Source organism: Lichenostomus cassidix, chromosome 8 (genome assembly GCF_008360975.1).
Source record: "Lichenostomus cassidix isolate B80296 chromosome 8, HeHo_3.0, whole genome shotgun sequence".
NCBI lineage: Eukaryota > Metazoa > Chordata > Aves > Passeriformes > Meliphagidae > Lichenostomus > Lichenostomus cassidix.
The window spans coordinates 11122849-11142296 of record NC_139489.1 but is presented as its reverse complement, the minus strand read 5'-3'; the positions used below and the strand labels follow the sequence as shown (position 1 = coordinate 11142296).

Genomic DNA, 19448 nt, shown 5'->3' with positions numbered 1-19448 from the left:
TGGTTCTGTATCACCTGTAAGATTTCTCTCTTGTTAACCCATGTATTTTTTTACCCCTAGACATACATAATAGCATCAGTGCTGTATATTTATAGCATAAATGTACACTAAAATTTCACAGTGGTGGGCAGGTATCCTAAATCAGTATAATGTATAAAGTACCTTTTAATTACACTTGTTAGCCACTTGTTTGGACTTGTAGTGTCCAAGTTTCACCTTAAATTTATTCTCCTGAGCACTACTAAAATGCTCCTTTTGGTTTTAACTGAAATAAAAAGCCACTAGTGCTTGGTAAAGGAATGCAGTCATTAATATAAACATGTAAAAGTTGAGCTTTCAGAGCAATGCCCCCATGAGACAACCTTTTAAATGAGATTCTCTCTGTACAGCCATGCATACAATGCTGCTACTTAAGAGTAAGTTTATGCTGCTTAGAATAAGGCCAAAAAAAACCCAAACCAGAAAGGGGAGAAAAAAGAGAGATTACTGTGATTGTGCACTTGTCTTTAGTCAAAACAGGTCTGGTTGAAGAACAGGACAAACTGTATTTGAGAAGATTGTTTCCATTTATCATAAATGATACTCTTTGCTGGCCTTGCAGTTCAGCAGGTCATTTTAATAGAAGTACCTAACTTCAGTGCCAGTGCTTGTGCTTGGAGTGTCACTGTGTGTTAACATATTTTGTCTAACCAGGATTTAGGATACTGAAGAGACTTAAATTGTTACAGGTGTCTTACTGACGGAAGAATGTTTTATTGATGAAAGGCACATTTCAGCAGATAAACACCAGATCTCCTGATGGTGTTATAATTGAAAACAAAATGAAACAGCAAATTTAGACCACAATCAACTTGCCTACTTATTTTAGTCCATTTCAAACCATTAAGCAGATAAATGAACATGCTGTTAAACCAGGATGGTATTTCAGGAAAGGGACTTGCAGCCTGTAGTGGAAATTGCACAATTTACTTGAAATCTGACATGGTTTACAGTTGCAGATTTACTTAAAAACAAGGAGTTTCTTAGGTATTTTGTCATGGGGGGAATGTTACATGTAATATCGAATTAAATTAGATCGAATTTCCTTTTGGAGATATGTGTTAAGTTTGTTTGGTTTGTAGAAGTTTTAACCTGGGCTTTTCTGTTGCCTCTCCATAAGAAGCCTCAGGGGAAAATGCCTTCCATAATTTGAGGAGATTACTGGGAAATCATGCTAACCCTGTTGAGGAAATGTCTCTGTCCCAGGTTCCAGTCGAGCAGGTGGTGGGAGCACCATGAGCTTTGCTCAGTTCACACTCACAGAGCATTAGGGAGCTGCTACATCCAGTCTGGTTTGAGGGTGTTGACTGCAGTCCACCATAAGAGAAATTAAATAGGCAATTTAAGAAAGATGATGGAAGGAGGATCTCCTGAATTATGAATGCACAAACTGATGGCCATCAAAGGATACTGCAGGGTTGCGGTTCTGCAGTAAGTCTTGCAGGAAAGCCTTTGTTTCCATAATATCTGTGTTTCTCTAACAAGTTTGAAACCCTTCCCCCAAATAAAACCCTTTTGCTTTAAAGATCAATTTTTTGTTCATTCTCAGAGCCTCATTCTCACGTTGTAGAGGGCTGTTAGTTTATTGCATTTGTTGATGTTATTCTGGTTTCATGCTGATTTAATTGACAGAGGTTTTCTTTAGTAGCATTTGCCAGAAATTGTTGAAACAGTATTAAGAAAATAGAACACACTATGTTGTATAGATTTTTTTTTGAAGTGTCTTTTTATTATCTATAACACAACAATTTTAGCTCTCAGACTTAAAATGTTTTCACAAACATTAAATTAAAGTGGTTTTATGTGGCTTACGATCTTTGTGAAATGCTCAGTATGAAAAGCAACCCATCACATGCTGATACAGTCTTGAAAACATAACTTTAAAATTCAGGGATCACACTGGTGCCTCGCCCATTGCCTTGTAGCTGCCCTTTGGCACTTTATACATTTCAGGAGTTACCCTCACTCCCAGCCTGCTTCTGTCCTGATGGTGGAGTCTTGGTTCCTATAAATGTTTTATAAAGCCATTAGTGTTCAGAACTTTGGTTAAATCTGCTAGGTGTTTTACAGCACAACAGTAACCCAGATTTTTATTTTTATTTTTGATGCAGACAGTAGGTTTTGTTTATGAATGTTAATTTATTAGGAATTTTAAAGTACTTTGATAAGTGATACTTGCATTTTACTGTGTCTTTACAGACTAAGAGGTTCAAAAGCAACTTGTAATACTTAGATGTGTCAGATTCGATGTGTAAAGTTTTAGACACAGCTATTTATACATTCTTTGAAAATCCATTCATGTAGCTGTGTTTGAAAATAACTTTGAAGCATAGCTTGCTTTTTAGAACTCTGGTCATGGTATTCAGCTGGCTGATGTCAGAGATAAAATACAACCTTTCACTGAAAGGTCCAAATTCTGCTGCACCTGCTAGCACAGACACAGGTCTGCTCATGCAGGGATGCTTTTCTTTGTCAAAAATGGATTTTGTCAGGATGATTGAAAATTGAGATCTTCATACCAAATATTAAAAAGTACACTCACTTCAGAGTCCAGTTTTATTTTAACAAAATACATCACTTGGCTTCCCATCAAAAAGCCTTGTGACATGTCAGCTTGCCCTAGGACACCTGCCTGGTCAGGCTTTCCCACTGCAGTTCTGAGCCATGAAGACAGTGTTGTCCCCTGACCACTTCTTGTGGCCACTTTGGAGTCTCTGGAGAACAGCAGCCTGTTCTGCCAGTGCTCACATCTGTCTGGTCCAGACTACAGGTGAGAAAAGCTGTTTCTGATGCAGGTCATGGAAATATGTTGACATCTTCTTCCTCACCAGCTCACCTAAAGTCTTTACTGGGGCTCAGGCAGAGCTAAACCCGGGTGTGCTGTACCCCTTTTGCTGAACCAGCCTTTCTTCATTTAGGGCACTTGGGATGTATGGGAGTTAGAAATTGATGTAGTCTACTGTGTTTGGGTTTTTTCCGTTTCTTTCCTGTATTAAACATGTGTTTGTGAATTGTTTAACCTAGAGGTGGTTTGCTACATTTTATAACTGTAATGGAAGTGGTCTCAAGTGGAATCATGGCTGGATGTCATCCAGCAAGTAAGAATTAGCTTTTTTCCCTAAACTGTAAACAGTATATAGACTTAATTTCTCTTACTGCTAAGTTAGAGATTATTTAAATCTTTTGGGTTTTCTTTAAATTGAATGCTACCTGGTAGAAAACTTAGTGCTGAAAAGGACCAAAAGAAAAAGAGCTATTACTGCACACTTTTGCCAAACAAACCAAGTATGTCATAGAGCAGCAGAGGTATTCCTGCCAGCACGTTGTGCTACTTGGTGCATGTAGGTGCTTTGAAGTTCAGTCCCTAAGATTTCTTCTTATACTAAGTTTGATTAAAGAAGTTGAGTAGCAGAATCTTGCTGTGTGTATGAGTCATGTAATGTATTAAGAATGACACAGTCTCCTGTTTCTCTGACACACTCCAAGAAATCACCAAACACAGTCTTGATTTGGTTATAGATGGTACAGATCTTTTACTGGCAAACCATTAAACCAGAGTATTTTCAGGCTTTTTTTTCATCTAGTGAACTACTGCAGAGTCAGGAATGGTACTCAGGACCTTCAAATGTAATCTGGCAGTCCACACAAACAGTAGGGTTGTCTCTCTTTTCTTTTCAGAAATTAAATTGCTCTTTAGCCACATGAAATTTCATAACATCCTGAAATACACCGTATCTGAGGGCATCATAAAGTACTTTTGTAAATGATAGAAAATGTAGTTTTTAAAATTTGGTGTTGTTTTTCTCATCAGTTTTTTCCAGTCACAAAATATAATGATGTGGAGTTAGCATAAATTACTGATCAGTTAGCATAAACTACTGACGAGACATGGCTGCTTCTGTTCTGTTTTTCATCTGATCATGATCTTCCCTCTCAGTAGCAGAGATGCAGTAAAGCTGTCTCTTCCATCTTCCCATTAAAGGACTCTTGTGGGTGATCACTCTCTGCCTATCCAGGACCATTATTTTACTGTTTCTCAACCACAGGGGAAGTTCTACTGGTTTATCACTTTAAGTTGAAATATTAGATGGAATCTCTTCTCTTAGTCTTCAAGACAGAATAAAGATAAGTATCTTAGAATTATTTTTCTTTCAAATACTACCCCCCAAATCTTAAAAATTTAGTAGCAATTATGGGGAACTTCATCTCTGTTGGGCTGGAGTGCCAAAATATTAATGCATGGGGAGCACTTCCTTTGTCTGCATAGAACACTCAGCAGAGCCAGAAAAGAACCATGAGTGCTTTTTGTTGCTGACCAAGCATTACAGGGGAACTGAATGTAGTATTACATTTTTCCAATTATAGCTAAATACAATGGATTGAATAACTAAATGCATTGAAAGGTACCTTGTATGAGGAACCTGAACAGTCAGTTGTGTGGTTCTTGTTTTTAACTGTTTCCTACTAGAAATACCACACTGAACATTTGCTGTAAGCCAAGAAGGGGAAATTTTGCCTGTTCCAGCTTCCCAGAGACATTTGAGATGGTGTTTGGTAGCTTCTTCATATTCCAGAAGTGTTGCATGCATTGTCCATTTTTCTTCCCTATTTATGTATTAAAGCATGCAACTTTACCTTCTTCCTTGCATTGTTTAAAAATGAAACCAAAGTAGAATTTAAAACCAATAGAAGAATGACCCGTTTTTTCCTCTTACACACTCTATTAAGAACAGTTAATTGAGCAGTTATCAAAGTGTTCTGTCTGATATGCATTTACATTATGAGCTTCTCTGGGCATCAGTAGAGTCCAGTCTTCTGTCACATCTTGGAATGTGCATTTATCTCTGCTTCCCAGAACTGGCTCCCAGCAAAGTGACAGTGACACCCAGTCTGTGCTCTCCCTCAAAACCTGTCTCCAGGGAATTGCAGTAGCAGACATGGATGCAACTGATGCCTTGTTTTCAAAATGACTGTTTTAGGCTGTCCAGATCCTGCAGTTTGGACAAAGAAGTCTTAACTCTGATCTCTCAGTTTTCTGAGGTCATGTCTCTTGTATCTTTCCTGACCTGTGAAACCCTGACATGTACAGATTGGCATTTTATCTCCATTCTTCTTTGGCACAGGATGGGAGATCAGTTTGACAGACAGCTTGGAGCAATTTAAGGGGCTGCCCCTCAAGTGGCTACACTCCACTCTCACCAGTCCTGGTAGAGTCCTGTGCTCATTAAGCACAGCAGTGGTGCAAACTGCGCTTGACAAAAAAAAGGGCATTTTTCATGCTGGTTGGCTGTGTGACTACAGAATTTCTAAAGCCAGCTAGGAAAGGTAGTATCAGCTAAAACTGATAAAATGTACTTGTATTCCTGAAAGTTTTTGTTTATATTTCTCGTGAGCAGATGAGAGTAAAAATAGCTGTTACTTTGGAAAGCTGAAATAGAAATAAATTTGAGGCTTTTGTGCATATCATGAGAGTGCTCAGTTTGCCCTTGAGAATACTGCTAATACGAGGCTTTATATTTGACTGTAGCCTCATCCATTTAGTGGATTATGAGACATCAGTTTCTTACCCACCAGCATATAGAATTGTCAGATGTACTATTAAAAATATATGAAAAGATACCCTGGCTCTATAGCAGCTATAATTGTTAGAGGTGCTGCGTTGGATTTGCAGCTTCTTTAAGAGGTAATTCCTGTAACCGTTTCTTTTTAATAAGCACTATTTAAGATGTAAAATGAAGGAAGATGTTCAGGAAATGACTGTAACATGACAGACTTTATAGAGTGCTGTAGATCTCTGGGGTTTACTCATCTGAACTTCAAATAACTACATTTGGAGGGTTGGTAGTAGCTGTACATCCATGGATTCAAAAAATTATTATATTCCTTATATTCAAAAAATTGATTTGCTTTTTTTCAGCTGAAGCAAGCCATGTGTTTGAAGATCCTCTGTGCACAAACCTTTCAATATGCACTATTGATGTTTCTGTGTCTTTGTTTTGGCATGGGACTGATTGTGCCATGATCCCCTTTTGTTGTTCTTCACAACCTGCTCACAACTGTGATTTTAAGGCGATGGTTACTGTTTCTATTGTGCTGTATCTGTGCTCAGAGCTTTACAGAAAGAGACAGGTTCAAAAATGCTTACAGCTTAAAGTAAACTTCACATAGCAGGTTGGCAAAAAGCAAACCAAGGTTAACAGTGAGAGGTTCTATTTGCAGACTAAGGCTGTAAAGGACCATTATGTTAATCTCTTCTGACTTTCTTCACAAAGCACACGGATACTTTATTTATATTCCCCCTTCTTTGTGGCTGTATTGACATCAGGAAGGATAACTAGAAAAAGCGAGTGAGCAGAGGCTGGGAGATGTTTGTTCAAAACATTGTAATTACGGGGGGAATAAAATGGAGGAGGAAAATTAGGGCATGTTGGAACATGTTTGCAGTTACAGCAAATATTCACAGTATTGCAGCTGGTACTGAAGAACCAACATGTACATGTCCCATGGGTCTCAGCTGCTGACATCATATGAACTGTGACAGTTGCACACTGCTATAGACAAAATATCAATAGCTTTCTCACTTTGTTTTGGGTAGATGAGATTAGAACCACTGCTGTCACTGCAAATGTAAGGAGGCTATTTTTAAGTGAGTTCTGTGCTTTGAGACTCTGCTCTCCTTTGTGGTCATTATAAGCTTGGCTAATGTCAGCTATTTTTGCTAAAATTATCTCTTCAGCCATTTTCACTCTCAACATTTTATTCTTCTCTTAAGCATATAATTCACTTTTTTCATCATTCCTTGCTTCCACAATATTTTTATGTGATATATTGATCTGCATTCATTCACATTTGTCATTTATAAGCTGGGATTCTTAGATATTCTGAGTCTTTTTGGATTTGTCTGCACTGGGTCCCATTTATTTGCTGTTCCTTCAAATATTGGAAAAGTGAATGCTATTTAGGGCAGTGAGGTGAGTTATCCAGCGGGGATAACTGAAGAGGTTTTTCAGTACATAATGGTATGCAAATAATATACCTCTGCCTCTCATGGGAATAGACTAAATATCTGCACAAGCTGTCTGTGACCTTAATAGGTTTGTAGGCATCAGAATACACCCTGTGCTGCTGAAGCAAAGTATGTGATGTACAAATACTTCAGGTGTGTTTCAGGGCTGAGCAGTGCTGTGGAATAACTGAATTTAGGATGTGATCCACACAGCTTAGTGTGTATGGAAGTGTATCCCAGCAATCCAATACAGCTGATGCACCTTTGCAACACAAGCAGTAGGTTTTACTATTAGTCACCATTAATAGAACAAATTATGGTTAAAATGTGCTAATTCATTATGTTGCAAGAGTGTCTTCATGCATGATGTAAGTTGTGGCTGCAAAACAGTAAAATGAGAAGTTAGCTGTTTTTATGTTTATGATGTTTCATATGTAAAAGTACCTTTTAAAATTTTTTCTTCTTTTTAGTTTATTTTTATTACAGGTTCTAGAGCAATTCAGGAAGCAGACGCTGCATTTAAAAAAGCTTTGATTTAGTGAGGCTTTCTGTGCAAGAGAATGCATTCTTCCTAAAACTTCATTTTACTTAAATTAACTTGTATTTCCACTGAGGATGGCTTATATTAAGCACAAAGGGAGGCTTAGTGGTTTAGACTTCCATCAAATAAACTGCATAACTAAAAAGAGAAGATGCCAAGCCTCACATACTTGTACTTGAAAGAATTGTGTTCTCTCTCGTGGGAACTTGAGATTAGAGAAATTATAAAGGCTTTGCATAAAAACAGGGAGTTAGAATTAATTTTTGCTTAAGCGGGGAAGTGTCAAAAGCCTATTATGGTAATTTTTCAATTTTGTCTTAACTGTTCACACATTTTAAAATAGTTGTACAACTGAGTGGAGGCATAATTGATGTGTTGTGGTTTCTTTTTCCTTTCCTTGGGCCATCATAAAGCACAGCTTAGGTGCACTTAGGCATGGAAGAAGTAGGTGTGCTAATTAAGTAGATGAAAATTTTCATATCATAGTGAGAAAATTCACCTGATGGATTGGAATAGTACTCTAAGAATGGTTCCCCTGTTTTTAATTACATCCAAGTACCAGATATCAATATTACATGAAGACAATTAAGACACAAAAACCTTAGTGAGAAAGCATAATTCCTAGCAGTAGGATTTTGGGGTTATAAAGACTATAATGTTTATTATTATTATTATTGTTGTTGTTGTTGTTGTTGTTGTAAACAGTAGCATTAAAAGTCTACATTTAAAAGAAATTATTAATTGTCTTTTAATGTATATTAAAAGCTGAAGATACTACAGAATGAAGAGCTACTGCTACATTTATTTTTTTAATCGTTCTTAAATTAAAAAAACATAAATCTTGTCTATATGAGAACAACCTGTATAGTGCAGTGGTGTAGTAATTCAAAATTTATGGTTGATCTGAAATAAATTTTAGGACTTCTCGGGGTAACAGAAAACTGATTTATCAAATCCTTTTAATCATAAATTAAATCACTTTTTTCTTTTGTTAAGTACAGTATTCAACAGCAGAAGTACTGTTCCGGAGTTAACTTCATTTTGGTGATCAGTTTTGCTCTCCCTTAGGAAGAATCTTTCATGGACCAAGCTTTGCATTTGGAATGAGACTTACTGGCAAATGTAAAAGTAAGCAATGTTCCTTAGTGGTCATTGATTAGTAAGACTTCAGTTTTGTATGCAGAGAAAGGGCCCCTTTCCTAGCTTGCAGCTGATTTTTCTGCAAAAGCCTCTTTGGGCCATGAAAATGCTGCCTTTGGCATCCCCAAATTGTGCCCAACTTGTTGAGAATTTTTCTGGCTTTGTCTGCAGTAGAAACTTGTGGAAGGACAGAGGTTTGCTGTGTTGCAGGAGTGAGGCACATTCTGCTTCAGCACCTTCCTGCTGTTGCTGCATGGCTTCTGCCAAGCCCCACTTCGTGTCTCTTCACAGGAACCTTACAGTGCTCTGACTGCTCCTTAGACCTTCTCTCCCCAGAGCTGTGTTTGGGAATTACCTGACTGAAAGTACAGTGTTGGTCAGGCAGTTTTGGTGAGATGAGGCCTGGAGAGGAGGGTCAGCATCCACTGGGGCTGTTAAATTAGTGCTCTGGTTTCTGATGGGTTGTGTTTGTGTCCCTTGAATAATAATAATGGCAGGAATAAGAAAGCCAAGTGTGTGCATGGATTTGTGTTGAGTAGAGGAAAGGAGACAATGCTGTAAGGTCTTCAGGCAAAGGGCAATGTATTTCTTAGTCTTTATTCTTCTTTTATTGCTTGATATTGGACATTAGTGTGTGTACAAGCACATGTGTAATTTGAGTGCAAGACTAAATTTTGGACTCAGTTTGTGTTACCTTTCACAAAATATATGCAAGATCAGAACCTTCCTATATAAAGCAGGCTACTGAATTTTTTTATAGTAGGTTGTCCAAGATGTAAGATTGAATTCCATTTTCTGATGTCTGTTCAGTGTTGTGTAACATTTTCATTTCTCACAAAACCTTGTACAGTTCTTATTAATCATTAATTTTTTATTGTTTACACATGAAAGCTTCCCTGATAGGCAGTGTTTATTTAAATGGTATTCCAGTGAGTAGTAGAATTAGCAGGAGTAGAATTAGTAGCGGTTCTGCTAAATTTTTTTCTTCTATTTATTGTATTTCTCCTGAACTTATGCAGCAAAAAAAGTAGCTGTTACCAGTAAGCTCCCACTGATAAGGAAAAAATATAAATGTTATCAATCTTGATGTATTTTACAGTGCTGTGACAGCAAATACCTTTCTGAACACTTTTCCTCAGGGGAAGGCACTGTTAGCTCCAAATATATTCACACATTTATCCCACTTAACCATGTAATCCTAGGTGTTATTGGTGATTTTTTTGTGTTAATTTAATTATGTTTTGTTTACTCTTCAGTAGCATGCTGTGAGGAGCACAGAAATGTAACTCACAAGCTCTTGACAGGGTTGATGAATGGCCAGAGATAGAGATATTGGCAGGCTGCTCTCTAGTGCTCTGTCTAGAATTGTTTTCCTAAATAATTCAGAGGGTTGAAATTTGATGAAATCATTTCCATTTGAAGAATGAATGGAAGGGGTAAATGAATGAAGACTCCAGTAATGGAGCAGTTGTGTTTGTTGTGTTGGACAGACAAGACAGCATCCTGCATCGTCATTCCTGTGCAAATTCTTTGCATGGGGTTGTGATTCAACCTTGTGCAAGTGATTCCTGCTGTAATGCCTGGCTTTGCTGCTCAGTGTGTGGCACCCTGCTTTAGCCAGCCCTCCCCAGCATGAGAGGCCTCACCATGGACATTGTAATTGTGCATTCCTGTGAATTACCCAGCGAGTGCTTAACATGAAAGCCCGTGTACAAATACATGACAAATGGCTGATGAGTGGTGCTTAGAGGGGACCGAGTGGCAGCAGGACATTAATGGGGCAGTAACCTGTGGTTAGTGTAGATGGAGGCAGGAAAGGTGCAACTGGTTTGCCCCAGATAAAACCATGTGTGGTTTCATCATTTTTAAAGACCCTTTCAGAAGCTGTTTGTTCCACACATGTTACATGGGATGGTCTGGGAGGGTGTTGGGAGGGTGTGTCCTCAGTTACACCCATTCATTCTTCCAGAAAGATGCTCTTTGTGAGCCCCACATAGTATTTGACTGATGACCTGTGTCATGCAAATTTCAGGGGGGAACAGTGATTATTTATGATACCATAAATCTGCTGTTCTTTCTTAATGCCTATAAAAGCTCTTTGTAGGAATGGATCTGCTCTCTGGGACTCCTTGTCCTTTGACATACTGAGTGTAACAAAAATGGCTTTTTTGTGTAGGTGTAATTATGTGCAGCCACTAAATAAGTGCCTGTATAATTGCTGTGCCCACGTTTTATGATTTATTTTCTATAGCAGCTAGAGCACCCAAAAGTATTTGACTGATATTTCAGAATAGGTCTTTCTCCTTTTCCTCTTTTCCTGCTCCCATGAGAGAGTACACACAACATAAACTTGGGTAAGAGCACTTGTTTGACTTATGAGTACAAAACTACTGAATACAGAATCACCTTTAAAAGCTGTGTGGTGGTGGGGAACAAACCAACCTGTCACCAGCTGTTATTCACTGGTTTCTCACTGAAAGTGAAAATGTATTGCAATAAAAGTAAAGTCATACTTGATCTTGCTCTTATAAGTGTGAAGGCATCTTTTGCCTCAGCCCTGCTTCTCCCTCCATTCATGTTTTCATGCCTGCCTCTTCAGCGTAAAGCTGTTCCCAGTTGTGCAAACTGGAGCTAGAAAATGTGGAGCTTTACTGCACATGCATATAATGCAGCACACAGCTCAGGGTAACAGAACTTTTTAAATTATCATTGTAGAGATTTGAGAAATGGGCATTAAAAACTATGTGAATAAGGAACACTTATTTGGATTTCAAGTGTAGCTGTTGAAGGATTTGATTAGATCTCGCACTCATTACAGCATTCTCTGGATATGAGAACTAATGCAGTTTAACATCTGTTGTTAATACAGTCTGTCACCTGGCAGTGAAGGAATAGATACTTATGGGATGTGCAGAAAAAAGCATGATTAGAATCATCACTACTACTTTGAAAGAAACGGCATAATAATTTATGAACATCATGGTTTCTCTATATAAACAGAAGAAAACTTTGCTTGAATTTGAATGATCAAAATTGCACTTCATAATGAAAGTTCTAAGCATACAATTAATTTTATAAGATTAGGAATAAAACGTTCCTTAGAAAACTTGATTTAAAAGCATTCAAGTGGACTCACCTTGTATTTCAGAGAGATGCTAAAGGAAATCCTAGTCAGAGTTCCTAGAAGGAAGCAGCAGTGCTGTGCTCCTCAATTAGGTAGGGCTGGATGAGGCTGATACATGGAATAATGATCCCAGATGAAACAGGTGGGAGCCCACGTGTGCATGTGCCCATGTGTGGGGCTTGGCTGTGCAGAGCTGACAGGTTGGCTCTGGTCTGATCCCACTGGCAGTGCAATGTTGCATTTGTGTGAAGACTTGCACAGTAGAAGACTGAGATAATCCTTTCCTAGGGGAAGGTTAGCAGTGCATGCTCTTGGAGAAAACAGTGCTCTGAGAATAGCTTGGCCCTATTTACAGCACTGTATGTTGTGAATACGGAATATCCCTGTCCCTCCAGCAGCCTTTACACACCCTTTTCACCTCCTTTGTTCTTTGCTGTCCCTGCTTAACTCAAAGTTTCAGTAGCTGCGAGTTGCTTTAATATCTGATGATTTTTAGAGGCTTCTCCCTGCTGAGCTCTGCCTCACCACTGTGTGTTTTTGTCGTTTTCTGACCCCCTCAGTGTAAGGACCTCAAGGAGTTTATCTTTCCAGTTGTGGCATGACACTGAGCACTAAAGTCTTGCCTTTAGTCTTGTTTTTGCTAATAATCCTCCTCTTGTTTAAATTAATTAAATATAAGCATATTAAAAAAGGAGTATGCTTCTCTAAGTAGCAGTGACTGAGTTTTGAATACCAAGTCTACTTAATTAAGCTGCTCATCTGGTATTTTTTCATGCTTCAATTGGCCTGAACCTTTGTGTTTGCAAATGTAATTCATATATTTGCTGCCGACTTAGGTATCCTTTTGTGGAAAATCATGATCATGGCTTCATATACAGGTATGAATTTGATTAAAGTATAAAGAACAATTTGCTTAGCGTACCTTAAAAAGAGGTAGTTGCACTTTTTTCTCTAAATACGACTTTATACTGTGACTTTTGTCATCTCCTCTCTAAAGTATTTGTGAATTCCATGATGTAGCTCAGAGCAGGTGAGAGCTCAGCCCTGTGCCAGGCTGTTGAGAACAGGTAGGAATGGTTCCTGCTGCCAGTCCAGAGATGTGTGTATCCTCTTTGTGTTACAAAGCAAATCACATAGCTGGGTTTGGAGTCCCCCTGGTGCAATCCCTGCTGTGTTTGCTGGGTGGACATCACCCACCTGAGGACTGGATTGTCTGGGAATTCAACTGCCCTGTGTCCCAGGAGCTGGGAAGGCTCCCTTTGATTAGAAGGTGTATATTATGTATTGTATCACAGGTTGGAAGATTAGAGGTTGCACTTTGCAGTGCTGTGAAATGCTAAGAGATAACTCTGAAAGTAGGCAGTAAGACAAAAGCTCTTTCTAAAAAAGCCCTTATAGATTACAAATTTTAGAAGGAAATGAAAAAGTAAAGCTATCGTAACAGTATTGTTCCTATGACAATGATTGTACAAAGTAAATATTAAAATGCAGTTGTTGGTATTGATGTTAATTTAGTTTAGCTGCAGTTTTTCCCCTTACCCTTTGTGAGTTTTTGTTATTGATGAATGAATTTCCTTCATTGTTTTATTAATATTGGAGATATCAGTAATCATGGCACTGTGGTTAATAAATACAAACCGGGAGCTTAGACTAAAGTACTTTAAATTGTTTTGTAGATTAACAGGCACTGTTTACGCTGGAGTTCTCTTAGGACTTTAATCTTGCTGTGAGCACAGAAAGGATTAAACTATCACTTGATGACTGGAGTTATTTGATTTCCCCTACTCCCCTGTGAGGACCCCAAAATCCAAACTGTACCCGACAAATTAGAAGTGCAGACTTTCACTGAAAGCTTTGAAGACATACTTTATGCTGTGATTTGCTTGTGATACATATAAATTCATTCTGAAAATAAACTTTGTTGTGTGCTTTGTCATAAGAATTGAAAGGATTACCCAGTTTGAAATTGTAAATTGCAAGTAAACCTGAGTTGTTGGAGTTCCTCTAGGAAATGCATAGTGTGCTACTGGCACAGTGCACTGCATAGCAGAATTTGGCTTTTCCAAGGATTTTCCTTCAGAGTGAGATCAGTTTTCTGAGAAGCAGGTGGATTGTTTCAGTTTTGGTTCTGAGGTTCACCTTGAATTTCAAAGACCTGTTTTGAGATGTGGATCTTTTTTTCAGGTTTCAATACCGGTCTTTACAACAGAGCCTCACATAAAATTTGGTAACCTGAGAAACAAGAAAAGAAACCTTTTGTAAGCAGTGGAAGAAAAACAAACTTTCATTTAAATGGAAAATGACCAAGAAAAAAATTTGGAATTTCACCCCCCAAAACACATAAAATTCACCCCAGTGAGTGCAAGCACTGCACAGACAATTGTGTTTCACTTCCCTGTGAGTGCTTGCTGTCCCCCAGGACTGGCTGAGGTGGAGAACCCCACAGAGGGTGTGCACAAGCTTCCTCCTGGGCTGGAGCTGCTGCTGTCTGCCAGGCAGCCCCAGAACTCTCAGATGTTTTATACCACATGTGCTGCAATAAATAGGCCAAAGCTGGGTCTAGGACACTCAGCACTGAAACTGCAGTGAGAATTAAGCAGGGATTAATTTGAAATCCAATCGCTGCCACTTTAATGGACTCGCTGGCACACAGAGCCCCTGAAGTGTTATTTTTGTGCAGTTGCACAGGGATGTTTTGCACTCCTGGTACAAACACACACCATCTGCCTCAGGTTGGGGAGCATTCCCTGCAACAAGGATGATTTGCACATTCATTCCTAAGCTTTCACACCCTTTCTTAAAGCCTTCTTTGGAAAAAGATGCTGGAGGAGATTGAAGAGTTTGTGTATCCCTGTTTCATTTGGGAATTACTTCATTCCTGACTGTATGCACTGCTTTCTGTGCTGCCACTATCCAGATGTGGATTCCAAGTTTAACCCAAAGCTTACTGTACCAGTATTTTTTTGCTTACTGAAGACACGAAGGCAAAAGGGGTTTCTGATGGAAGACTGTTGGATATTATAATCCAACAGTCTTTCAGTGTGGAAAACATTGTTAAATTTATCCTGATAAATTTTACACAGTGTTGTCCATGTGAAATGTTAATACGTGATACTTTAAATCTTATTTCTGTCGTGATGTAACATTTTTAAATTAAACCATTCTTCATCTAATTACTACTTCAGCTTTTTAAATTTTTTTCATAAAGCTCATTTTAATTGGTGTAACATAGATTGCATGCTTTATGAAACACCTTCATTGAAAGTCTTGGATACTTTCCATTCAGGTCCCTATAGACCCATCCAGTTTGAAAATACACTGTTTTATCCTCTCCTTAATTACAGTACTTGGAGCAACTCTCCGTTAACTGTTTTTAAGTTCCACAGGATAATGAGTCTACCAGAACTAGAGAGCATATAACAAAAAACTGTTCACAGGAGGAAGCTTGCTGTTGCTTAGCTACCTATCTTTTTAATTTGGAATCTCCAGCAATTCCATAATGACTAGTCCTTAAGCTGCTAAATGTATTTGTTCATGACAGATTGTACCATTCTGAATGTGAATTTCACCTATGTGTTACTGCTGTTGTTATAGGGATAAAGAGGGTGTTTGTAATGGCATTGTATTGTGGTGTAAATCACAATACCTAAATATGTTGGTTACAGAGGCAGTTCCTGGGTGCTACAGTAGTGAAATTCAGAGTAACTTGAGCAAAAGGAGTGTTGCCTCTGCTCCTGCAGATCAGTCCCAAATATGAACAAGTTTTGTGCAATTTTTAGGTACTGCAACCAGTCCGTAGTCTTTTGACATTGCACATCCTCACATCAATTTGGAACATAATAATGATACATAATAAATTGCAGATGAAAATACTGTGACACTTAACATGCTTTTGGTCCATTTAGCATTTTCTTGCAAGTGAGAAAATGCCTGACTTTTAGAAATAGCCTGAATCTCACAGAAAATTGCTGAAATAAGACTCTGAACTAGGCAATGTTCATAGGAGAACAACAGAATTTTTTGTTTTTTAGAAATCTGTGAAAAACTTTACTTTCATAAATGCTTTCTGATCAATCCTAAAACTGATGTAAAGAGATAGTTTATCTAGGCATTCCTTGTGGCCGCATAACTGGTACAAGCATGGAAAGAAATACTGGCTTTTCTAAACCTTTTTCCAATATGTGGATTTTCATTTGCTATTAAAGTGACTCTTTCTCACTGTAATAGTCTTTCCCATTAGGAGAAATCTGTGACTCTTCCCCTTTTGCTTACACAGAATAGCCACAGCAGCTCCTGCAGCACTCGAGTGTGTTTCTCGAGGGCATCCCATCCCTGCTTGGCTCCCAGCTGGCTGCCAGCTCAGGGCAGTGCTGTGCTCTGTCCCCACCACAGGTACAGCAGCTCTGGGGTGACCACACTGCCCGGGGAAGGAGCTGTGGGCTCCGTGCTGCAGGGCTACAGCTGGAAGCACCCTGCCAGCCTGTGGGACAAGCACAGCTTGCTGGCACAGCTCATGGCAGCAGTGGCTCCATCTCCCATGCAGATGGGGTCACACACAGGTGCCAAAAGCAGCTTTGTGTAAAGGAACTCCAGCGCTCTGCTGCTGAGCTGATCTGCTCAGCTGGGCAGAGTTTTGTTATTGACGCTTTCTGTGTTACATTTGTTAGGATTTTAGAAAAATGAACTTGTTCATTTGACAACTAATTATATTTTTAATTCGGCGGTGAACTCTCTTGGGAATCTAGGAGTGAGTTAATTTAAATGAAATTAGGTATTTCAGCTCTTGCAGGTGTACTTTGTAGGTTTAAGTGTGAATCTGTGTAATCCCATTTTAGATATTCATAAGGTTTTGATATCTGTGTGCCCCTCGTGGAAAATACTGGCATATATCAGTATGATTTTGTGCTCAATTAACCACTTACAGATATTGACTTACAGATATTCATCAGAATTGCATCTTTTTTGCTCTTATGTTGTGGTTTAATATTTACATGTAGATTTCAGTTTCTGGGTCTGTAAATCTTTCTTATTAAGATAATTTATTTTTAGGATTACTGAGTATGTAGTTCTTGTACAGCCTCATCTAATTTTTGTCATGCCTTCATGGTTTTAATCCTTTACATTTTAACATTGCATCCCCACGACTTTAAACTGACTATATGTATGTCCTTGATTTCCCAGTGCTGCACTGGCCTCTCTTCCCTTGCCAGTTCCATGGAGATTTCAGTACATGACATGACAAAATGTAAAACCATACTCATAGATCACCTTATAAATATTTATTCATATAAATTCTTTAAAGAAATTAAATTACGTGTTCTATACAAAATAGGAAAGAAAGGCTTTTAGTGTCACTGGCTGCAAATTGAAGTCATTTGTCTAGAAGGGTCAGGTGCCACTTTGTGGTAAGATACTTGTCTGAGATCCAAGAAAGGAAAGATTGATAGTACAAAGAGATTGATGGAACAGGCACTGCAATATGCATATGAAGTTACAGGTTAATTAGGAAGATTTAAACAAGAAAGTCCCTTTGTGTGGAGAAGTGTCATGTGCTGTTACTCTCAGAAGCGAGGTGTGCTGGCAGCCTTTTGAACAGGCAGAGCTGATTTTCAGAGATGTTTACGTGGAGATGTGCAGTTGTGAATATCAGCGAGGTGGCAGATCACCAACAGCACACGCTGCAGCTGACAAGTGCTGCTCAGGGAATTCAGTGGTTTGCATACAGAGACACCTGCTCTGCTCACATCTTTGGTTTTGTTGTGGTTGATGTAAATTATAGTGCTGGTTTTGTGGTTCCTCTATCAGAGTAAAGTCATTAATATTTCAGACTGCCGAGTTCTTTGGGTGTCTCAGGTGATGTGACTATTTGTTCTACTTTTTAATTGCAGGCACAGTACTTACAGTAAAATCCTAAAGCTAAGACTATGTGGTTTAGAAAGTGGGAGCTGAGCAATCAACAAACATTGTGTTTGTGTTGATAGGAAAGCTGTTTTGAAAGAACAGACGCTGCGAACTGTTCCTTCTTGCATTAAAGTTTACCAGTCTCCTGGTACATTTAGCAGAGAACAACAAGCTGCTGGATGTGGATTGATGCTGAAATTAAAGCAGCAACATCTTTTGTAACAGTTATTCACGTGGCAGAAAGAGAATTTTAAATTTGACTTAAATGCAACAAAACCAAAATGCTCTGTGCCCCTTGTGTCTCATCCTGCACAAGGACAAAATGGTGCAAATCTTTCAGCAAGGCAGGAATAAAAATCTCAGCAAGTGCTTCAGTATTTATTATCATAATAGTAAATCATCCTTGTCTGCCTAGAAGATCTATAAAACATACCTGCTGAGGGAAAGACTAGGCACAGGCCTGAGGGACTGAGTTATACCTCTAAATACTGTAATTCTGATATTTTTGTCATGATACCTTAACTAAAATTTTGCATTCAAATAGTGTCCTTATTCTGAGCCCCAGAGAGAGATGTTGGGGTACATGGTAGCTCTTACCTTCTACAGTGCATTTCTCCATTCACTAACTGGGAGTATCTGAATTTTTGGTTTAATGAGGGGAGGAAGAAGACAGTTTTATCTTGTCTAGCTACGTATGAGACAGAAAAGGCTTTCAATGGCAGCGTATTAGTTTTTATTGAAGATGAAAAATTTGTTGAAGAGGGACAGAAGTTTGAATTGCAGAATATATTTTTATATCAGGGAAAGGCAGTTAGACTCAGTGAGGCCCCTGGGAAATGTGATTGACATTAAAAGAATCCTATTTGGTTTTATGATATTCCTGTAATGATGAATACTATTTGTAATGCAATGATGAATATTATTATGTGGTCAGATATCTGTTTATTCACATAATTCTGAGTATAAATGCAGCTGTAGAAAACAGGTAGTGGAAAAACAACACTCTATTTCCTCTTTCACATTTTCACATGTAGGAGCTGTTTTTCATGCTTACAGCATTTTTCTATTGTGTTAACATGAGACCAAATATAAGAAAATCTGTCCAAACAAATGAGTTGGAACTCATCCCACGATACCAATATGCACTGGCAAAGTGGTGTCTCAGGCACAGTTCCTGGCCTTTCTGTGGTACTTACCCTTCCTGCTTGAGTGACAGCTTGCCTGCCATTAGCCTCACCACCACCTCACAAAGGAAGATGCTTCTACTTCATGGAGAAATACAGCTTATTGGTATTTTGTTCTACTGCAAGGATTGTTTTTTTGCACTTGATTAACACAGTGCACTGCTTAATGTGAGACCTAAGTACAAATTCTTTGATTTTCTCTTTTTGTTTCTTTTATTCTTTTTTTCAGAAACCAAAACAAAAGGATTGGCATCCTCCTGGAGGATTTATTTTAGGACTCTGGGCATTGATCATCATGGTTTTCTTCAAAACATATGGAATCAAGCACATGAAACATGTCTTCTGAATGGAGCAAACAAGATACCTGCGTTGGCTGCTACTTTGGGTTCATGGGTATCCTGTGTATCCTGTGTTCTCTGCATGTGGATTATGGTTGTGGTGAAAAACTGTGTGGACATCTCACTTCTAAACATTCTTCTGAAGTCATCTCTTCTGCCCCCTTTTCTGGAAAGA

At 38.6% G+C, this 19448-nt stretch overlaps 1 protein-coding gene across 1 annotated transcript in view; it reads left to right on the top strand.

Annotated features, from left to right (window-relative positions):
* The window catches only part of PIGK (phosphatidylinositol glycan anchor biosynthesis class K), a 63480-nt gene extending 44041 nt beyond the window's left edge, over window positions 1-19439 (top strand). Inside the window, exon 11 of the mRNA XM_085067858.1 lies at window positions 19165-19439. Coding sequence (XP_084923984.1) covers window positions 19165-19281 — 117 coding nt within the window. The 3' untranslated portion in view covers window positions 19282-19439. The remainder of the gene's footprint in view (window positions 1-19164) is intronic.
* Window positions 19440-19448: the final 9 nt, after the last annotated feature.